Source organism: Myxocyprinus asiaticus, chromosome 41 (genome assembly GCF_019703515.2).
Source record: "Myxocyprinus asiaticus isolate MX2 ecotype Aquarium Trade chromosome 41, UBuf_Myxa_2, whole genome shotgun sequence".
Classification (NCBI taxonomy): domain Eukaryota; kingdom Metazoa; phylum Chordata; class Actinopteri; order Cypriniformes; family Catostomidae; genus Myxocyprinus; species Myxocyprinus asiaticus.
Genome location: NC_059384.1, coordinates 12419669 through 12439873, shown reverse-complemented (window position 1 = coordinate 12439873; position 20205 = coordinate 12419669). Strand labels below are relative to the sequence as shown.

The 20205-nt window shown below is 37.3% G+C and overlaps 1 protein-coding gene across 3 annotated transcripts in view; it reads left to right on the top strand.

Moving 5' to 3' along the window:
- Window positions 1-20205, top strand: part of LOC127431605 (mitogen-activated protein kinase kinase kinase 15-like) — a 45623-nt gene that overhangs the window by 18081 nt on the left and 7337 nt on the right. For all 3 annotated transcript variants that reach the window (XR_007895625.1, XM_051682098.1, XM_051682100.1), the window contains exons 10-25: window positions 770-920; window positions 1032-1139; window positions 1220-1269; window positions 1893-1988; window positions 3063-3150; window positions 3242-3375; window positions 3626-3753; window positions 3857-3987; window positions 4240-4345; window positions 5306-5463; window positions 7452-7635; window positions 9614-9791; window positions 15127-15301; window positions 15389-15574; window positions 17499-17604; window positions 17937-18168. Coding sequence is in view for 2 of the 3 variants with exons in the window: in XM_051682098.1 (XP_051538058.1) it covers window positions 770-920; window positions 1032-1139; window positions 1220-1269; window positions 1893-1988; window positions 3063-3150; window positions 3242-3375; window positions 3626-3753; window positions 3857-3987; window positions 4240-4345; window positions 5306-5463; window positions 7452-7635; window positions 9614-9791; window positions 15127-15301; window positions 15389-15574; window positions 17499-17604; window positions 17937-18168 (2211 nt within the window). In the remaining variant the exon portion in view is untranslated. The remainder of the gene's footprint in view (window positions 1-769; window positions 921-1031; window positions 1140-1219; window positions 1270-1892; window positions 1989-3062; window positions 3151-3241; window positions 3376-3625; window positions 3754-3856; window positions 3988-4239; window positions 4346-5305; window positions 5464-7451; window positions 7636-9613; window positions 9792-15126; window positions 15302-15388; window positions 15575-17498; window positions 17605-17936; window positions 18169-20205) is intronic.

The following is a 20205-nucleotide window of genomic DNA, read 5'->3' as shown; positions in this document are numbered from 1 at the left end:
TTTTTCTGTTCGTGTGATGAGTAATAATGTGATCATTGGTTTAAGACAGCAATCACATCACACTTAATAAAATATACATTTATAGAAATGTACATGAGATGCTTATAATATTGAGCATGTAAAAAAAGGAAGCAATTGTCATAGGACTACATTGATAGAATTTAAGAAATCTTCTTAAAGTTACTTAATTTGAATATGTATTTGTTAAATATGTAAAATGAATATGTAACATGTACAACTAATATGTAAAAGTTCTACTAACACATTACTTTTTACAGAATTAATTATTAATAATAAATATAATAAAATGTAATGTTTGAAAAACCACTTATAGAAATTACTACATTTATTTTACTATATTTAATACATTTTAATTTATGGACCATAGTGGAAGAATACCTCATTTCCTGGAATGCTTTACGTAATTGGATCAATATATTAAACTATCAATAGATTCAAATTTGTAATCTTTTTTTTTTTTTTTTTTAAGTTATCTAAAAACCATTTCTAGTGCTTTATGGCAAAAATAAATAACTTTTTTATCTATATTTTGATGGTTATTAGAAAATTAGATGTGATGTAGGAGCTTTATGCAGTGCATACCATTGAGGAGACTGTAAGCCTTTCCCTCCCATTTCATTCCCATCAAAAATCAAATATGGCTCTACTTTGAATAAGGTATATGGTCTTGACAACACAATTGGTCATGACTACATTGCTGTTTAATATTCATTCTTTTTTCTTGTCTGACATTTATTTTCTCTTTAAGGTACCTGCGATCAGTCGTCCAGAACCTTCAGCTGATTCAGCATTTTAAGAAGCAGAACACAGAGCATTCTCCTCAGAGAGAGAGACTCAACTTCTGGATGGACATCATTGTGGAGGCCACACAGGGAACAACCAATGGCCTTCGCTTTCCGGTACTACACTAACTTACATCATTGTCTCATCCAAGATCACACCTGTATTGACACAGCATTTACTAAATTAGAAAAGTGCTTAATGGACTTGTCACTTCTTCCATTGTGCAGGTCTTGATCCTAGAGCCGACTAAAGTTTACCAGCCCTCGTATGTGTCCATAAACAGTGAAGCTGAAGAGAAAAACGTTTCTATATGGCATGTATCTCCTGCTGAGACGGTCAGTACCCTCAAAATCTCAAAATAGGGTATTTATAAAGTGCCTCATATCATTGTTTGCATTTCCTGATTTGTGTACAGAAAGGCATACATGAGTGGAACTTCACAGCGTCATCCATCAAAGGCATTAGGTAGGAGTCTTTCTCTCACACTCTCTCTCTCTCAGTATCTCTTTCTCTCAGTTTCTCAGTGTCTCGCTCTCTCCTTGACTGCACACTGTCACTTAGCATGATTTAACCAAGACATGTTGATGATTCAGGACCTAGTCCTACTTGGCAGATAAAAGTTTGTTAAAGGGATATTTCACCCAGAAAATGAAAAATTTGTCATCATTTACTCACCCCCATGTTGTTCCAAACCTGTATGACTTTCCTTTCTTCCATGGAACACAAAAAGAGATGTTAGGCAGAAGAATGTTAGCCACGATTCACATTCATTGCATCTTTTATCCATACAATGAAAGTGAATGGTGACTGAGGCTAACATTCTGCCTGATATCTCCTTTTGTGTTCCATAGAAGAAAGAAAGTCATACTGATTAGAACTTACATGGGGATGAGTAAATGATGACAGAATTGTAATTTTTTTGGAGAACCATTCCATAATCAGAGTGAACTCCTAAGGCTGCTACAATCTTCTGGCTGTTACATCACACAAGTTGTTTCAATAGCACACCTTCCATTTAAATGTGATCTATTCATGATCATGCAGATGTAAAACAAATCCTCTGTCCACTCTCTCTTTCCACTCTCTAGCATCTCTAAATTTGATGAGCGCTGCTGCTTTTTATATGTCCACGATAACTCGGATGATTTCCAGATCTACTTCTCCACAGAGGACCAATGTGGCAGGTTGGTATAACTGTGTTTATTTCACCACTTTATGTTTCAAACTGTTCTTACCTACTTAGCCAAAAAACAGTAACCACACATTTTGTGAAGTTATTGCTGAAATCAGGTGTCAGACTATGAATTGTCCCATGACAGACTTGTTTGGCTGAACTTATGCTCAGAGAAAGTGGATCGTGCAACCTTAATAATCCGCATTTGGCTGGACAAACAAAAAACGTTGAAATCATGTTTCAATGTTGGCATAGTTACTGTGTTTTGGCTTTAATAGGGCAGTGTAAAACTCTACTTTTACAAAGATTAATAAGGCCCTGTTTAGACCTGATATTAAGATGTGTTTTGGGCAATCTAGTTGAAACAAATGATGCTAAAGACGGGTGTAATTGGTGTCCAAAATGTTTTGACATTTATCCACTTCGACTAAATTTAGAGGTGGTCAAAAGTGGTTGAAAACGTATGTGACCACATTGGACTCGTAGTGTAAATCCCATCTGTTCAAATGCATTCGAACAGCAGTGAAGCACCACCCACTCACCTGTCAATCAACCTCTGAGCTAAAACAATAGTTTTAAACTTTGTCGATTATGTGCGGTTTTGAAAGAAAATAACTTTAAAAAAGCAGTACATATACATGGACAAAAACTTCACGAACTTCTTCAGTGTGCCTGATAATAACATGCAGGGACACAGATGTGAGGCATACACACCCTAAGCTCAATTAATAAATGTACTTCACTAAAATAACTGACTATAACGTCATGTTTCTGCTTAGATTAAATGTAAATGTAATTGTGAGAAACAGTGCATTGTTTTTTCACGCTTTCTTTTTGTTCTTTTACTTTTTTGCGCCTTATTATCGTGCAGTACACTGGTGTAGTGACTGATGTATGTTGTCATGAAATCAGAGACCCTCCCCTCAAAATCTGTGCCCAAGTGGTCAAAGGAGACGCATATTATGACCAGGTGTAAACGGTGATGTGTCTTGCTTTTGTGATCGGATCGCCCAAAACACATCTTAATACCAGGTGTAAACGGGGCCTTAGTTGTGCATGGTTGTCACCTGTATGCTATTTGAAGGTTCTGCTCCATGGTCAAAGAGCTGATCACAGATGGGTCAGGAAATGCTGTTGAGCTAGAGGGGGAGGGAGATGGAGACACTCTGGAGGTGAGAGCTTGCATTGCTCACCTGTAGTTTTTATGTTGTCATTATTACATTTCTGTGGATTGTTGTACTGAAATCCTGAGTCTTTCTGCAGTACGAGTACGACTATAATGAGAATGGAGACAGAGTGGTTCTCGGTAGGGGTACATACGGAGTGGTCTATGCAGGAAGAGACCTGAGCAACCAGGTGCGCATTGCCATCAAAGAGATCCCAGAGAGGGACAGCAGGTAAGAACATTCGCCGTGCATATCGCCACCTACTGGGTAGGGAGGAGAATCTATCATTAAAAACGACTTAAATATTGAATGAGCGTATTAGAGAATATAGTACACAGTGGCTCACGTGTTCATGCATGAACTTGAGTTCTAAAAACAACTTGAGTTCGTACATAAATTATGACAGAATTTTCATTATTGGGTGAACTGTTCCTTTAAATGCAGTTCTGCAATTCTAAACAGTATGGTTTGCCATCTACAGGTACTCCCAGCCTCTGCATGAGGAGATCGCCCTCCACAAATACCTGAAACACAGGAACATCGTTCAGTACTTGGGTTCAGTGTCAGAGGATGGCTATATCAAGATCTTCATGGAACAGGTCCCTGGAGGTACGTGAGGGTTGTTTCTGAAAAAGAGACTTGAGACTCAAAATGAAAAAGTATTTTCTTCATTATATGTGATTTGTGACATATTTGTCACCTTTATTCACAGGCAGTTTGTCAGCATTGCTACGTTCAAAGTGGGGTCCTCTGAAAGAGGCCACCATAATCTTCTACACACGGCAGATCTTGGAAGGACTTCGTTATTTACATGAGAACCAAATTGTTCATCGGGACATCAAGGTAACAACAACAGCTGAACTGTGACAAATCTTTTGGATCTGCATTAAATTCACTACTTTTACTGTAATCATTGGATGTATATGTATATCATTGTATTTTTTATATTGAATGTTATGTATTTTTATTTTTTAAAGCTTTCTTATAGTTGTATACCACTATGGGTCAACGTCTGTTGTTTTTAAATTTGCTCTAAAAATACATTTGACTATGACTTGAATTGAACAATCAGTGACCATTTATGTCTCTTCACAGGGGGACAATGTCCTGGTCAACACTTACAGCGGTGTGTTGAAAATCTCAGATTTTGGCACATCCAAGAGGCTGGCTGGAGTCAATCCCTGCACTGAAACATTTACTGGTGTATATATATATATGTTTTACTTTCATTGCCTTTTAAACTGCTTTTCAAGTGACCCTTTTCTATTTGACCTCTGCTCTGTCATATATAGGGCCTGTCACACATGCTGGTGGTCGTGCAAGGTCACAGGTTTGGTCTTATTTAAAGCTCAGTCACTTATTAGCCCCATCAAACAGTATCCGAGGGAATTCCATTCATCCTTTTACTGTCTATGACAGGGCACCTCCCCCATCACAACACTGCCGTGGTACCTTAAAGGGATAGTTCACCCAAAAATTAAAATTCTGTCAACATTTATTCACCCTCATGTTTCAACCCCATATGACTTTCTATGTTCCACGAACACAAAAGGAGATGTTAGGCAGAATGTTCAGTCCCAGCCACCATTCATTTTCATTGTATGAAAAAAAAAAGACCTGTACAAACCAACATAAATAAGCCAAATTCATGCTGATCTAAGCTAGTCTTTTCAGCCAGGCACATAACTTAGTTCTACTGAGACCTGTACAATGAAACGGCATAAAATGAGAATGTAGTTGCCTGCTTTTGCACAAACATGGCTGTTGGTCATAATTTTCTAGCCCAACCTTGTGTGTATTTGGTCACCTCACCAAGGCTTAGATAACTCTTGTTACCTGACACAAAACAGACAGCGTTCCTTCCAGCATGGTGAGTGATTATGAGTCCCTGTCACTGGTAACATGAGAATGTCTCCTGCTGGAAAGTAATTAGATTAGCATAGCTTGTGAGATGGGAGTGTGTTTGTGTTTCATAAGTGTTTGCTAAAGCATCAGAGCAGGTGCACTCATCCATCCTTCCTCCCTCTCTTCCTCTTGCTGTCCTCCACTGCAGTTGTCATCATTTCATCCTTCTCTCCTTTATTTTCTTTACTTTGTGTAACTTCTTGTAACATCACATTCTTATCTAATTAAATTCTGTCCTTGGTAAACCACTGTCTAGGCACGTTGCAGTACATGGCCCCTGAAATCATCGATAAAGGTCCCAGAGGTTACGGGGCACCTGCTGATATTTGGTCCTTGGGGTGTACTATCATAGAGATGGCGACAGGCAAACCCCCTTTCCATGAGCTGGGAGAGCCACAGGCTGCCATGTTTAAGGTAATGGGAGTTTTCTTAATAAATATTTATAAATTAAGGCCTGTTCACACCAGATTATGTGTTTGATGCATCAAAAAAAAAAAAACAGTAAAATATTCTCAAGCAATTTTTTTGCATCAAAATTATTCACACAGTAAAATACTGAATATTTAGTTCAGATAAAACTATTCATCATCTGAAATAATATAATCAACCTAGCCTCCAAATCCAAAAAAACCCCCCCAGGTCATTGCAGTATGATATTTTGGACGTGAAGCGTGAAGAACTTCATAGACATTAGAGGTCGACCACTATATTGGTTTTACCGATTAATCTGTATACCGATAGTTGTTTTAGTTGTTTAGTAGTTTTTGGAAATATCGGTTATCAGCAAAAATCTATGCCGATAGTTTTTTATTATTCCTCTGCTATTTTTGATTAGATAATCGAGTAATCTAAATTGAACCGAGGGCATGCAAAGAAAAATGCGACTATATGGAAAGGTGCCCTATCAGCACATACATTGTGTCTCCAAATTCATATCTTGTGAATAATACTAAACCTTATTCCTCATTAAACCTAATCTGGAGAAATATACATACAAACTCTTCATCTGGTGAATATATAGGCTATAAAAGCTTAATTTGGTAAATACTTAAAGGTGCTGTACTCGATTTTAGCCGTTCTACCTCCATGAGATTGAGCTGTTGAATTAGCCACGCCCTCTCTTTCCAAAATGTTCACGTGCGGAATGGTTGATTAAAACAACAGCAGCAAAATAGCGCCCTCAACTGACAACTGTTATGAACAACATGGCATAAAAATGGCAGTATGCCACAATAATTAGCTGAAACTACAATACTATGAGAACTCGCAAAGTTATTGATGATGATAGGTCGAAAGCATCAGAGACACATTTTTGTTCACTTTTTATAGAGTCTAGAGCTGTCACGGAGACCGGTGAGATATCTCACCACAGTTATTTCAGTAATATATTTCAGGAAGTAGGAACATTTTTTGCATACCTTTCAATGAAAAAATTGCTTACAGCATTTTAACAGAGCCAAGTCTCAGTCATTTAAAAACAAGAGTCCCTTGTGTGTTTGGGGTATGTTTACAGTTAAAAGTCCCACATTATGCACCAAATCATCTTTTTGTTGGGATTTTGGTTGAACAATCAGCGGAATCTGGGATTTTATTTATTTTGGACTCTTGTAGCCTCTATGTCTGTGCCCGTTATAGTATAGTAATTTTTAAACATTCTTTAAATCGAATTTAAAAACTATCTGCCGATTAATCAGTTATTATTACTTTTTCACCACCTTAGTTATCGGTATCATCAAAATCCACTATCGGTCGACCTCTAATAGAGATGCATTGTTTTGTTTTTATGTCTAGTTGTGCATGTTTGTTTTTGTTTTTTTGTGATGAAAAATGTAATATACCAAATGGATAAATTAGCATACAATTTTAAATCAAAGTTTTGAATGTGAACACAGATTGGAATTAATTAAAACAAATCACCTAATAATGTTGATAGATGACTATTTCTGTTTGACCTTTGAAATTAATTTGTTAAATTAGATTAGATGCTTATTTCATTTGAAATTATATATACATTTCATATAAATGATTTGATATGTCAATACATGGGAATGGTTAAAAATAATTATGATAAAAAAAGATATTTTTGAGTGTCTTTAAATGATTTGATGATTGGGATTTGTCCATTTGATATTGTGTTTATTAAAAAATAGTACAAATGAAAAAAAATATTATATTTTAACTATTAAAAGATAAAATGGAGTTTGTGTTAATATGGAAAGCAAAAGGGAAAATGGTAAATTGACTGTCGAAAAATCTTCCCAAAAAATTCTACCTTCTGTAGCCTTTTAATAAAAAAAAAATAAAATAGATCTTTACTATATTTAGTACAATATTTTGCCTTAAAATTTAGCTTGCATGTTTATTGTACTCTCCTCTACTCATTTCTATTCTGTTTGTACTAGGTGGGCATGTTTAAAATCCACCCAGAGATCCCAGAGTCTCTTTCCTCAGAGGCCAAATCCTTCATCCTGTCCTGCTTTGAGCCTGATCCCAATAAACGAGCGACAGCTGGAGACCTGCTCAAAGATCTGTTTTTACGTCAAAACATCAAAGGCAAAAAGAACAAGATTGCATTCAAACCCTCAGGTAACATCTCAGACCGAGTCTAACACGCTTGCAGCAGCTGAGATAATACCGCGACCTGGGTTTACCCCTCTGGTCATATCCATGGTGTGTATGGCATTTTGGGTCTTGTGAGAACACACAAAGAACATTTCTCTCAGGCAAACACACAGAGCTGCCAAACCCCCGATAGCCCAGCATTCCTGCATCTTACTGCTATCTCAGATATTCGCAACAGGCCCAAACTGCTTTTAGCCAGTCACTTGCGGTCCAGATTGGACTTACACAAGTGATGTTGCCTACTTCTGTGCAGGGGAGGGGTCTGAGAATAATCTATAGCTAGCCTGAGAAAAATCTGAACAGCACAGACTCACTTTAACTTCACAAATGGCCTTCACTCATGCTGCACATTTGAGCTATCCTGCTGTCCATGAAAATAATTCTCATGGTGTTGTGTTGCACACATACACGCTCACTGCTTTCTCAGAAATCTCTCAGGATTTCCTGTTCAAATGGACATAAGTCTGACAATAATGTGTGTTAGTGACATAGCTGTCAATATCTTCATCTGTAATATAAACATTAGAGTCATCAATATTAGCAGTACCACTAAATCAAGTTTCAAAAGTAAAAAGAGAGTGACACAAAAGTTATAGCAGAAGTATAAATTCAGCAGAGAGTTATATACAGTATAAACTAAGTGCCTTAGTTTTATGGTTATGACATTAAAATTAAAAAGGTTTATTATACAGAAATATTTTTTTTACTGACTTTTGGCTGCAAAGTCAAACCACACTGGTGTGGTACTAACAAATAACAAGTATCATTGTCTCCTTCTACCTTGACGGCATCCAATTGTCCAATTGGCTCGCTTTGGCTTGGATTCTCTGTGTAACAGTTTGGCAAGGTTTGTCTCCACCATCTAGTGTGTCTCCTTAAGGGCCATCAGCTCATAATCATTGCTGTTCTGCTAGTTTCTGGTGACTGTTTAATGCATGGTCTGTTTGTGCTCTGATTGGTCCTGTGTGTCTGTTATCATTTTCCTCATTCTCTTAATTTGTTGTACTTTCGCTTTTCAGTGGTTTCATACTAATTTGCAACAAGCATTCTTTTCCTGTTTAAAGTGGAATTGATTTGAATATTATTGTGATATTTTTGTGAATGTTCATCCTCAATCAATTTATCCCTGCTGAAAAGACCAGCTTAAACCAGCAAGAATGGTTCCGACTGGTTTGTATTGGTTTGATGCTGGTCTAGCAGATTGACCTACATTACCATGGTGTTTACCAGAAAAGCTTGGCTTGTCGACCCAGTAAAAAGCCTTTTGGGGAAACCAGCTAACTACCATCCAAAAAAACAGCATATGCTGATGACGTGCTGGTCTTGTCAGCAGGGCAGGTCATACGTTTCTAGGGCTGCAATTAATAAAAAAAAAAAAAATCAAGATTACAGTTACAGCTGTCGCAATTCTATAATCGTGAAGTGTCAGTTACAATATTTGATTTACGTATACTCCTGTTGTGCCAATATTTTCTATTTCCAACATATTTTTTGGGCTGTTGTGTGCATGAATGTAAAGGCAAATCAGACGCGTTTAAATTAGTCTAAAGGCATATCAGCAATTCTTACTATCTAAATTATTCTGTTTACAATTCATTCAAAATATGAATAAAAAAATTTGTTTTTTCATGCAATTAAAGTATTAAAGCAATTCAGGAACACAGTTCTCAAGTTGTTTTGATGCATAGCCTACAAAAATAATATGGCATGCAGTTGCCCCACACAAAATAAGTTGTTTAATGTAAATTCTGTTAATCGAAATGAATAATCACAATTACAGTATCAAAGGAAATAATTATTTTCGTCATAATCATGCAGCCCTATACGTTTCCCATTTGTCTGTCTGATAGATTGCGAATGTGTGTGTGCACTGCTTACTTGGGTAACAGTATGTGTACATGCGTACATGTGACCATGTGAGTTTGTGGTTTGCACCTTTTAGACTACATCCGCAGTGTTTCATTACCGGTACAGCTGCAAGCGGAGGCTACTGGGAGCAGCAGCAGTGAACCTGGCTCTGTGTCTCCAGACTGCGACTCCAAACAAGACGTGTTCTTTGAGAAGAAAAAACGCTCAGGCTCTGAAAACCTCATTAAACCACCCAACTCAAACTACCTCAGGTGAGCTCAGAAGATTCCAGTCCAACCTGTGCTGCTCATCAGAGCACTAGGTGGCAAGGAGGTCTTTAACCAGGGACCATGCATCTTTTTTTATTTTATTTTATTTATTTATAATTTAATTTAATAAAAACAATTTTTAGTTTATTTATTTATTTTTAGATTTTCCACACAAAATTAGATTTTCATGACAAAAAGAAAAAAAAGAAAAGAAAAAGAAAAAAAGAAAAAGGAATTTAGAGCAACAAGAGGGTGGGTAGATTTTTAATTTAAAGGTGCACTTAACGGTTTTTACTACACGGAAGCATTCGCCGTTTAACAGCTGACGGAAGTGACGTTTCAAGCCCACTTGATGTTTTAACGCTAGCTTTAGCGTGCTAGCCAACCTTAGTTCAACACTTGTATCTTAAACTACATACATATTCACATAGCTTGAGGTGATAGTAAAGCATTCAACTCACATTTATATGGTGCTGTGTCCACTGAAGTTTCGCTAGCTACTACATTCTTCATTATTTACAACTGTTTTGTCAGACCAGCAGCGCAGCCAGGTAACTCCGCCCCTTCCGCTATCTACGGCAAGCCGCGAGCACTGAGTGCATGAAGTGTCCAACATTCCACACTCTGTTTTGATGGTTAAAAAAGTGCATCATCTGGGTACTTTAAGTACACTTCTTTTTGCTGCATTTTCAGTGTTAACATACTGCTCGCACTACTTACACTACAAAATGGCGTAGAATAGTGTGCGGTTTGGAACGCACCTAGTGTAAGTGCAAGATGGCACAAAGACAAAAGTTACTTTCTAAAAGTTAGAGTGCACTTTTAAAGCAAATGATCTGCAGAAGGTGCGGCGCGATTGGACTGGCCAAATCTAGACATGTGAATGCCTGATTCCTGCCACACCATTTTAGACAAACACCTTTTTTTTACCTATAGTAATCATGCAATAATTTTCAAAGATTTATTTATTTATTTGTGGAAGTTGCATTTAAAATCCACCTGGCTGAAAAATCCATGACACTTCTGTGTGTACCTTTAAATTTCCCACACACAGTGGTTCTCAGCCAGTCCAGACGAGTTTAAGACCTGCTCTGGGCAGCATCCACAGTGATAGCTGTAATTTATGGCATGTGTGCGACTGCTTGCGTGTGTAAATGTATGCATTTGTGTGAGTTGTGGATTAGAGTCTGGAATGTTAATGACGTGACTGTGTTTACGGAGCTTGAGTACTCACGGTCTGTGCGGCACTCATTCCAACTCTAAATTAACTTCCTGGGTATGAAGCGCTGAGGCCCATCCTGACGGCTGCTCGACTCCTTGGAAACGCTGTTTAATTAACATGGAGGAATGAGGAGACAGGTGTGCTGTGCAGGTGTATGTATGTGTGTGTAATGAGATAATGCCTTTTACAGCAGCCCCTCTCTGGCTGCTAATAAAAATAATCCCCCAAACACTTTACGGAGCACTTCTCATCGGTTTCAACGCACACACCGATTCATAGACCTGTCATAGACAATAGACGCCTACTGTATATACGTCAGCCTTTCCACACATTTCCTTCTTGTTTGAAATCTTGAAATCCTGTTTATTAATCACTACTCCATATTTGCTTTGGCTGTTAAATAAATGTTATACCATTAAATATATTTAACATAATAAATTAATCTTAAAAAGGTAATGGGCCTTACTCTTGAATATATTTAATTACATTACATTTATTTAACACAGTTAATGCATTTACCTATGACATTAAAAGCTCAACAAGTATAAAATATATCCCAATTAGTGAGATATATCATTAATAAGACCACCAAAGGACTGCTGTAGGCTAGTGGAAAATCTTTATCACATATTATATTGTTTTCTTTCAGAGGAAGTGAATGAATTAAAACTGAATGCACTATATTTTAAAAGGTAAAAGTATGTAATTAGAGGAATTTCAGCCAATCAACATTTAGATTAATAATATTAATAGTATTAAATAATATTATTTTAAATAATAATAATAATACTAATATATATATATATATATATATATATATATATATATATATATATATATATATATATATATATATATATACAGTTGTGGCCAAAAATCTGCATTGTTTTCCTTTTGATCTTTCATTTAACAAAAATCAATTTAATTTAAGTAAAACAATTGTAACAGGGGAAATATCTCATTATTAAATAAATATTTTTCTCCAAAATGCATTGGCCATAATTATTGTCACCCTTTTATTCAATACTTTTTGCAACCTCCCATTGCCAAGATAACAGCTCTGAGTCTTCTCTTATAATGCCTAATGAGGTTGGAGAACACCTGGCATGTGATCTGAGACCATTTCTCCATACAGAATCTCTACAGATCCTTCAAATTCAGAGGTCCATGTTTGGTGGACTCTCTTCTTCGGTTCACCCCACACATTTTCTATGAGGTTCAGATCAGGGGACTGGGATGGCCATGGCAGAAGCTTGATTTTGTGGTCAGTGAACCATTTTTGTGTTGATTTTGATGTTTGTTTTGGATCATTGTCCTGTTAGAAGATCCAACCAGGGCCCATTATAAACTTTCTGGCAGAGGCAGCCAGGTTTTGATTTTTTATCTCTTGGTATTTGATAAGAGTCTGTGATGCCATGTATCTGAACTAGATGTCCAGAACCTCTGGCATAAAAACAGCCCCACAACATTAAAGATCCAGCAGCACATTTAACCATGGGCATTGTTTACTTCTTCATATCTGTGTGCACCAAACCCATCTCTGGTGTTTGCTGCCAAAAAGTTTTTTTTTATAACCCCCGGTCGCTTTTGAAGTTCCAGTAGTGTTTGGCTTTTTTTCTTGAAACCCTCCCAAACAACATGTGGTGATGTAGGTGATGTCTGATATTTTTTTTAGACTTTCTGACCCCAAGGCCCAACTAATTTCTGCAATTCTCCAGCTATAGATCCTTGGAGATTCTTTGGCCACTTGAACCATCCTCCTCACTGTGCGTGGAGACAATATAGACACACGTCCTTTTCCAGGCCGATTCTTTTTTTTTTTTTTTTTTTTTTTTCAATTTGGAATGCCCAATTCCCAATGCGATCTAAGTCCTCGTGGTGGCATAGTGACTCGCCTCAATCTGGGTGGCAGAGGACGAATCTTAGTTGCCTCTGCATCTGAGACCGTCAATCCGCACATTTTATCACGTGGCTGTTGAGCGCGTTACCGCGGAGACATAGCGTGTGGAGGCTTCACGCTATTCTCCGTGGTATCCATGAACATCTCACCATGTGCCCCACCGAGAGTGAGAACCACATTATAGCGACCACAAGGAGGTTACCCCACTCAGCACGCCCTGGATTCGAACTTGCGACTCCAGGGGTGGTAATCAGCATCTTTACTCGCTGAGCTACCCAGGCCCCCATTCAGGCCGATTTTTAAGATCTCCAGTTGATTGAAACTTTTTAATTATTGACCTGATGGTGGAAATGGGCATTTTCAATGCTTTGGCTATTTTCTTATAGCAACTTCCCATTTTATGAAGCTCAACAACCTTTTGCCGCACATCAGAACTATACTCTTTAGTCTAACTCACTGTGACTGATGATTAAGGGAATTTGGCCTGTGTGTTAGCTCATATTTATACCCTGTGAAACAGGAGGTCATGGCTGAACAATTATATGTTCCTAGTCACCCAGGTGCACTAAAAAATTTAAAATATGAATGGGAATATACTTCAGATATATTTTACTCATAAGAATTTCTAGGGGTGCCAATAATTGTGGCCAATGTGTTTTGGAGGGAAAAAAAATTATTTAACAATGAGATATTTCCCCTCTTTCGATTGTTTTACTTCAATTAAAGGTTCAATTTTTGTGAAGTAGTATACAACTGTATACACTCACCGGCCACTTTATTAGGTACACCTTTACATATACTTATTCATGCGATTATCTAATCGGCCAATCGTGTGGCAGCAGTGTAATGTATAAAATCATGCAGATATGGGTCAGGAGCTTCAGTTAATGTTACTGCAACCATCAGAATGGGGAAAAAATGTGATCTCAGTGATTTAGACCATGGCATGAATGTTGGTGCCAGACGAGCTGGCTAGAGTATTTCTGTAACTGCTGATCTCCTGGGATTTTCACGCACAACAATCTCTAGAGTGTAAAGAGTATGGTGTGAAAAACAAAAAACATCCAGCGAGTGGCAGTTCTGTGGGTGAAAATGGCTTGTTAATGACAGAGGTCAGAGGAGAATGGCCAGACTGGTCCAAGCTGACAGGAAGGTTACAGTAACCCAAATAAACATGCGTTACAACAGTGCAATGCAGAAAAGCATTTCTGAACAAACAACATGTCGAACATTGAGGCGGATGGGCTACAGTAGCAGAAGACCCCTCCGGGTACCACTACTGTCAGCTTAGAACAGGAAATAGAGTCTGCAGTGGGCACAGGCTCACCAAAACTGTACAGTAGATGATTGGAAAAACATTGCCTGGTCTGACAAATCTGGATATTTGCTGAGGTACACAAATGGTAGGCCCACTGCAGCCTTAGTTTTCTGTTCTTCACTGACATAAGTGGAACCCAGCGTGATCTTCTGCTGTTGTAGCCCATCCGCCTTAAGGTTCGACATGTTGTGCATTCTGAGATACTATTCTGCTCACTACAATTGTACAGAGCGGTTATCTGAGTTACCATAGCCTTTCTGTCAGCTTGAACCAGTCTGGCCATTCTCTGTTGACCTCTCTCATCAACAAGGCGTTTCTGTCCGCAGAACTCACTGGATGTTTTTTTGTATTTGGTACCATTCTGAGTAAATTCTAGAGACTGTTGCTCGTGAAAATCCCATGAGATCAGCAATTAAAGAAATACTCAATCAGCCCGTCTGGCGAAATCAATGAGATAAAAAATTTTCCCCATTCTGATGGTTGATGTGAACATTAAATGAAGCTCCTGACCCATATCTGCATGATTTTATACATTACATTGTTGCCACATGATTGGCTGAATAGATAATCGCATGAATAAGCAGATGTACAGGTGTACCTAATAAAGTGGCCGGTGAGTGTATATTAATTGCTATTAATGTTTTTTATCTATTGACAACTTTACAAAAAATAAAATACAATTATGACGGTATCGGATGATAATACCATAGTACTGAATAATTACCATTTTCTTATACCATTGTATTTACATGGTAGTCCAAAGTACTTCAAAGAATACCAAGACACCAAATTATCATGCCACTGTCCAAAACAAAATCATGCTAATCCCATGGTATTTTAGCTAATATATACATAATGCACATCTGCATCAGTTTGTAAAGTGTGTGTGTTCTATCAGTGTTCCAGATGAGAGTCCTACAGCAGAAGACCGCAGCTCTCCTGCCTCCTCTGAGAACAGTGACTCTGGTCTCTTCCTTCTGAAGAAAGACAGTGAGCGACGGGCCATACTCTACAAGGTCCTTAATGAGGACCAGGATAAAGTGACCTCCAACCTAATGGAAAACCACATCCAGGTGTGCATGTGTGTATATGTGAATGTTTACATGTGTTTTTGTGTGTATGTATGAATCTTGAACAGAGATTGTCTCTCTCTATTTTAGGGCCAAGAAGAGCTTAAATTGTCAGTGGACCACATCAAACAGATCATCTGCATCTTGCGAGACTTTATACGTTGCCCTGAGCGACGCGTCATGGCAACCACCATCTCGAAACTCAAACTGGATCTGGACTTTGACAGCACGTCCATCAATCAGATCCAGCTGGTTCTGTTTGGTTTCCAGGATTCTGTGAGTGGATATATAACTATACTTTATTGTATTGTTCTATACTATACTATACTATACTATGCTATACTATACTATACTATAATCAGGGTTGGGAGGGATACTTTTGAAATGTATTCCACTACACAATACATGCTGTAAAATGTAATTTGTAACGTATTCCGTTTGATTGCTCAAGGTCAGTAACGTATTCTAAATACTTTGGATTACTTCTTCAGCACTGGTAGATTTTTTCACTTGTTTTGACTATATAAACTCTGCCAGTACAGTAAGACAGAATACACATGTTAAAAATACATTCTCTGAAAAACCTAAATATCTTATACAGTGTTGTTTCTAAAACAAGATAAATCAAATTGATCTTGTTTTAAGGATTTTTAGATATTTTTTACAGGAAAACAATACAAAAATTATTATCACAAATAAGATATTTGCCCTAATATCAAAGGTCTTACTAGAATAAAGAAATTATAATCCAACGTGAATTTTCTTGATAAAAAACATGATCGTGCCTGGTAACATGTGCATGTAAAATGGCTAGAAATAGCATTTTAGCTTAGCGTAAAGCTGACAATTTACACAAGGTTTATTTCTATTTCTTCTGCTCCAAACTTACTTCTCTGTCTGCTCGTATGAATGTAACACATCATAAGAAAGTGTTTCACCGCTGTTCAAATGCACTTTGGATCGCATCATTTATAGGTAAAAATGTTTTCCATCTGAAAGGACTAAATATTAAATGAAACAAATGACAATAAAATACAAAGTAATCTCTTCAGTAATCAAAATACTTTTTGAATGTAACTGTATTCTAATTACCAATTATTTAAATTGTAACTGTAGTGGAATACAGTTACTTATATTTTGTATTTTAAATACGTAATCCCGTTACATGTATTTCGTTAATCCCCAACACTGACTATAATATACTATACTATGCTCTAACACTGTGTCCTAACTAGACGCATAGTTATGCATGTTAATGTGATATAGATACCATACTGTACTGTACTGTACTATATTATACTATACTCTAACATCAGCTCTGTCTAGATGTGATGTGATATATTAAAGGATTAGTTCACCCAAAAATGAAAGTTCTCTCATAATTTACTCACCCTTATGCCATTCCAGATGTGTATGACTTTCTTTCTTCTGCAAAACACAAATGAAGAATATCTCATCTCTGTAGGTTCATACAATGCAAGTGAATGGTGGCCAAAACTTTGACGCTCTTAAAAAAGCACATAGAAGCAGCATAAATTTAATCCATGTGACTCCATTGATTTAATCCATATCTTCTGAAGCGATCCAATCAGTTTTGGGTCGATTACACTTCCTAGCACCATCTAGCGCTTTGTGCATGCCTCAAGCACTTGGAAGTGTAATCGAAATTGAAATAATTTTCGTGACTAGAGACCAAAATGGCAAGATGTACAGTGAAAAAGGAGTTGTAGTTTAGTCGGTTCTCACTTCACTTAAAAAGACATGGATTAATCCACTGGATTACTTTTATGATGACTTTATATTTTTTTTTTTTTAGCTTTAAAGTTTTGGTCACCATTCACTTGCATTATATGGTCATACACATCTGGGATAGCATGAGGGTGAGTAAATTATGGGATAACTTTCATTGTTGGGTGAACTATTCCTTTAATCTGAATTTGTCCTAAACAGACATGATCATGAAAAGCATGACAAGACAGCTTTCTGGTTACTTTGTGTTTATTTTTGTTGCTTTGTGTTGGCTAGCTCAGTGTGAAATTTAATTGGTCCTAAACCCAGTTCCACATAGCAGTATGTTAAATGTCAGATGTTTTGATTGTCTGTGATTGTGTAGCAAAGAATTCCTTTCATTGTGGACAGTAAAATTACTTGATGCTGGAAAGATATTATGCCTTGTCTATTGCCACTATTTGTGTCTCAGGTTAATAAAGTGTTGAGGAACCATCACATTAAACCTCACTGGATGTTTGCCATGGACAACATCATCAGACGGGCTGTGCAGGCAGCTGTTACCATTTTAATTCCAGGTGTGTGTGAAAGAGAGAGAAAAAGAGAAAAGCAAACCAGAGGACAAGCTCTTTTCTGACAAACAACAGTTTTCATATGACTCCTGTGTGGAGAGAGACTGATATTGTTTTTATGACCAATACCAATTAATTGGTTATATTACCAGATTATTTTAATGTTTAAGTGTCAAATAAACTGTATGCATAAACAATTTTTAATTATTGTTCTATTTCGGCTGTTTGATAGACTGCTGACTAAGTAATAATTATACTTCAAAGTGCAACATACAGTACATATTTTAATACAAATTAGTTTTATAAATAAATTAAAATTATAAATATCAAATTACTAGAGCTTCAGACGCATTTTGGGCCAGCGTCTGAAAGTGAGGGTGCAGATAAGGACGCAGATGAAGTAGACGAGGAGGACGATGGGGAGTTCAGTTCAGTGGCCCGTGTGACGCAGGAAGATCAAGCTCTCACATCTGGAGTCAGCACCCTTAGCTCAGTCATATCCCATGAGGTTCAACGGCCACAGCACCCACTGGGAGCTCAGCTCGGACGCCTCAAACAAGAAACCACCAGGTACCGTCATTTCTCTAAAACACTCTCTATCAATCTGTTGCATGCGGTTACATTTAGAAAGTATCTATATATTCAGAAAGTATATATAAACACTGGCAGCCAAACGTTTGGAATAATGTACAGATTTTGCTCTTATGGAAAGAAATCGGTACTTTTATTTACCAACGTGGCATTCAACTGATCACAATGTATAGTCAGGACATGAAAAATTACGTGAAAAATTACTATTACAATTTGAAAAAAATGTTCAGAATGTCTTCAGAGTTCTTATCAAAAAATCCTCCACGTGCAGCAATGACAGCTTTGCAGATCCTTGGCATTCTAGCTGTCAATTTGTCCAGATACTCAGGTGGCATTTCACCCCACACTTCCTGTAGCACTTGCCATAGATGTGGCTGTCTTGTCGGGCACTTCTCACGCACCTTACAGTCTAGCTGATACCACAAAATGCTCAATGGGGTTAAGATCCATAACACTCTTTTCCAATTATCTGTTGTCCAATGTCTGTGTTTCTTTGCCCACTCCAACCTTTTCTTTTTCTGTTTTAAAAGTGGCTTTATCTATGCAATTTTTCCCATAAGGCCTGCACCCCTGAGTCTTCTCTTTACTGTTGTACATGAAACTGGTGTTGTTCAGGTAGAATTCAATGAAGCTGTCAGCTGAGGACATGTGAGGCATCTATTTCTCAAACTAGAGACCCTGATGTACATATCCTCTTGTTTAGTTGTACATCTGGCCTTCTACATCTCTTTCTGTCCTTGTTAGAGCCAGTTGTCCTTTGTCTTTGAAGACTGTAGTGTACACATTTGTATGAAATCTTCAGTTTTTTGGCAATTTCAAGCATTGTATGGTAAATGGTCTGCACTTATATAGCACCTTTTAACCTTAACAGTTCTACAAAGCACTTTACACTGTGTCTCATTTACCCATTCACACACACACACACACTCACACACCAATGACACCAGAGCCTGCCATTGGGAGCAACTTGGGGTTCAGTGTCTTGCCCAAGGACACTTTAGCATGTGGAGTCATGTAGGCCGGGAATCAAACTGCTAACCATGCAAATAGTGGACAATCCGCTCTACCACCAGAGCCACAGCCGCCCACAAGCTTTATAGCTTTCATTCCTCAAAACAATGATTGAGTGACGAGTTTCTAGAGAAAGCTGTTTCTTTTTTTGCCATTTTTGACCTAATATTGACCTTAAGACATGCCAGTCTATTGCATGCTGTGGCAACTCAAAAACTAACACAAAGACAATGTTAAGCTTCATTTAATGAACCAAATAGCTTTCAGCTGTGTTTGATATAATGGCAAGTGACCAAATCAGCAATTTAGCATGATTACTCAAGGATAAGGTGTTGGAGTGATGGCCGCTGGAAATGGAGCCAGTCTAGATTTGAACAAAAATGACTTTTTTCAAATAGTGATGGTGCTGTTTTTTACATCAGTAATGTCCTGACTATACTTTGTGATGAGTTGAATGCCACTTTGGTGAACTAAATTACCAATTTCCTTCCGAAACAGCAATATCTGTTCATTATTCCAAACTTTTGGCTGTCAGTATATATATATATATATATATATATATATATATATATATATATATATATATATATATATATAGTGTATATTCCAATATAAATTTTAATATATTTGTAAGATATTGTTTTATCTATGGTTTTTGTGTGACTCACACCCCCCGGTAAAACAATGCCAACACTCTTTGTGTTTTTGTTCTTCATATTTTCATTTCATTGTGAGGAATATGCCACATGTGTCATCACATTCCGTTCTGTAGACAAAAAACAAACATTAGACATTCTAGATAAACACAAGACTGTGAATTTGCGCATGAGTTTCGAGGAGTGTTTTCTTTAGTATGTTTATGCTTTTAATGATGTACGTCACCTACATCAGGAAGTATCAGTCTATCATTCTTAATAAACAATCTATGTAAAGGTGCACTTAGTCATTCTTAACTAATATTATTTGGCATGACATGTGAGGTCAACATGGTGGCCACCGTGATGC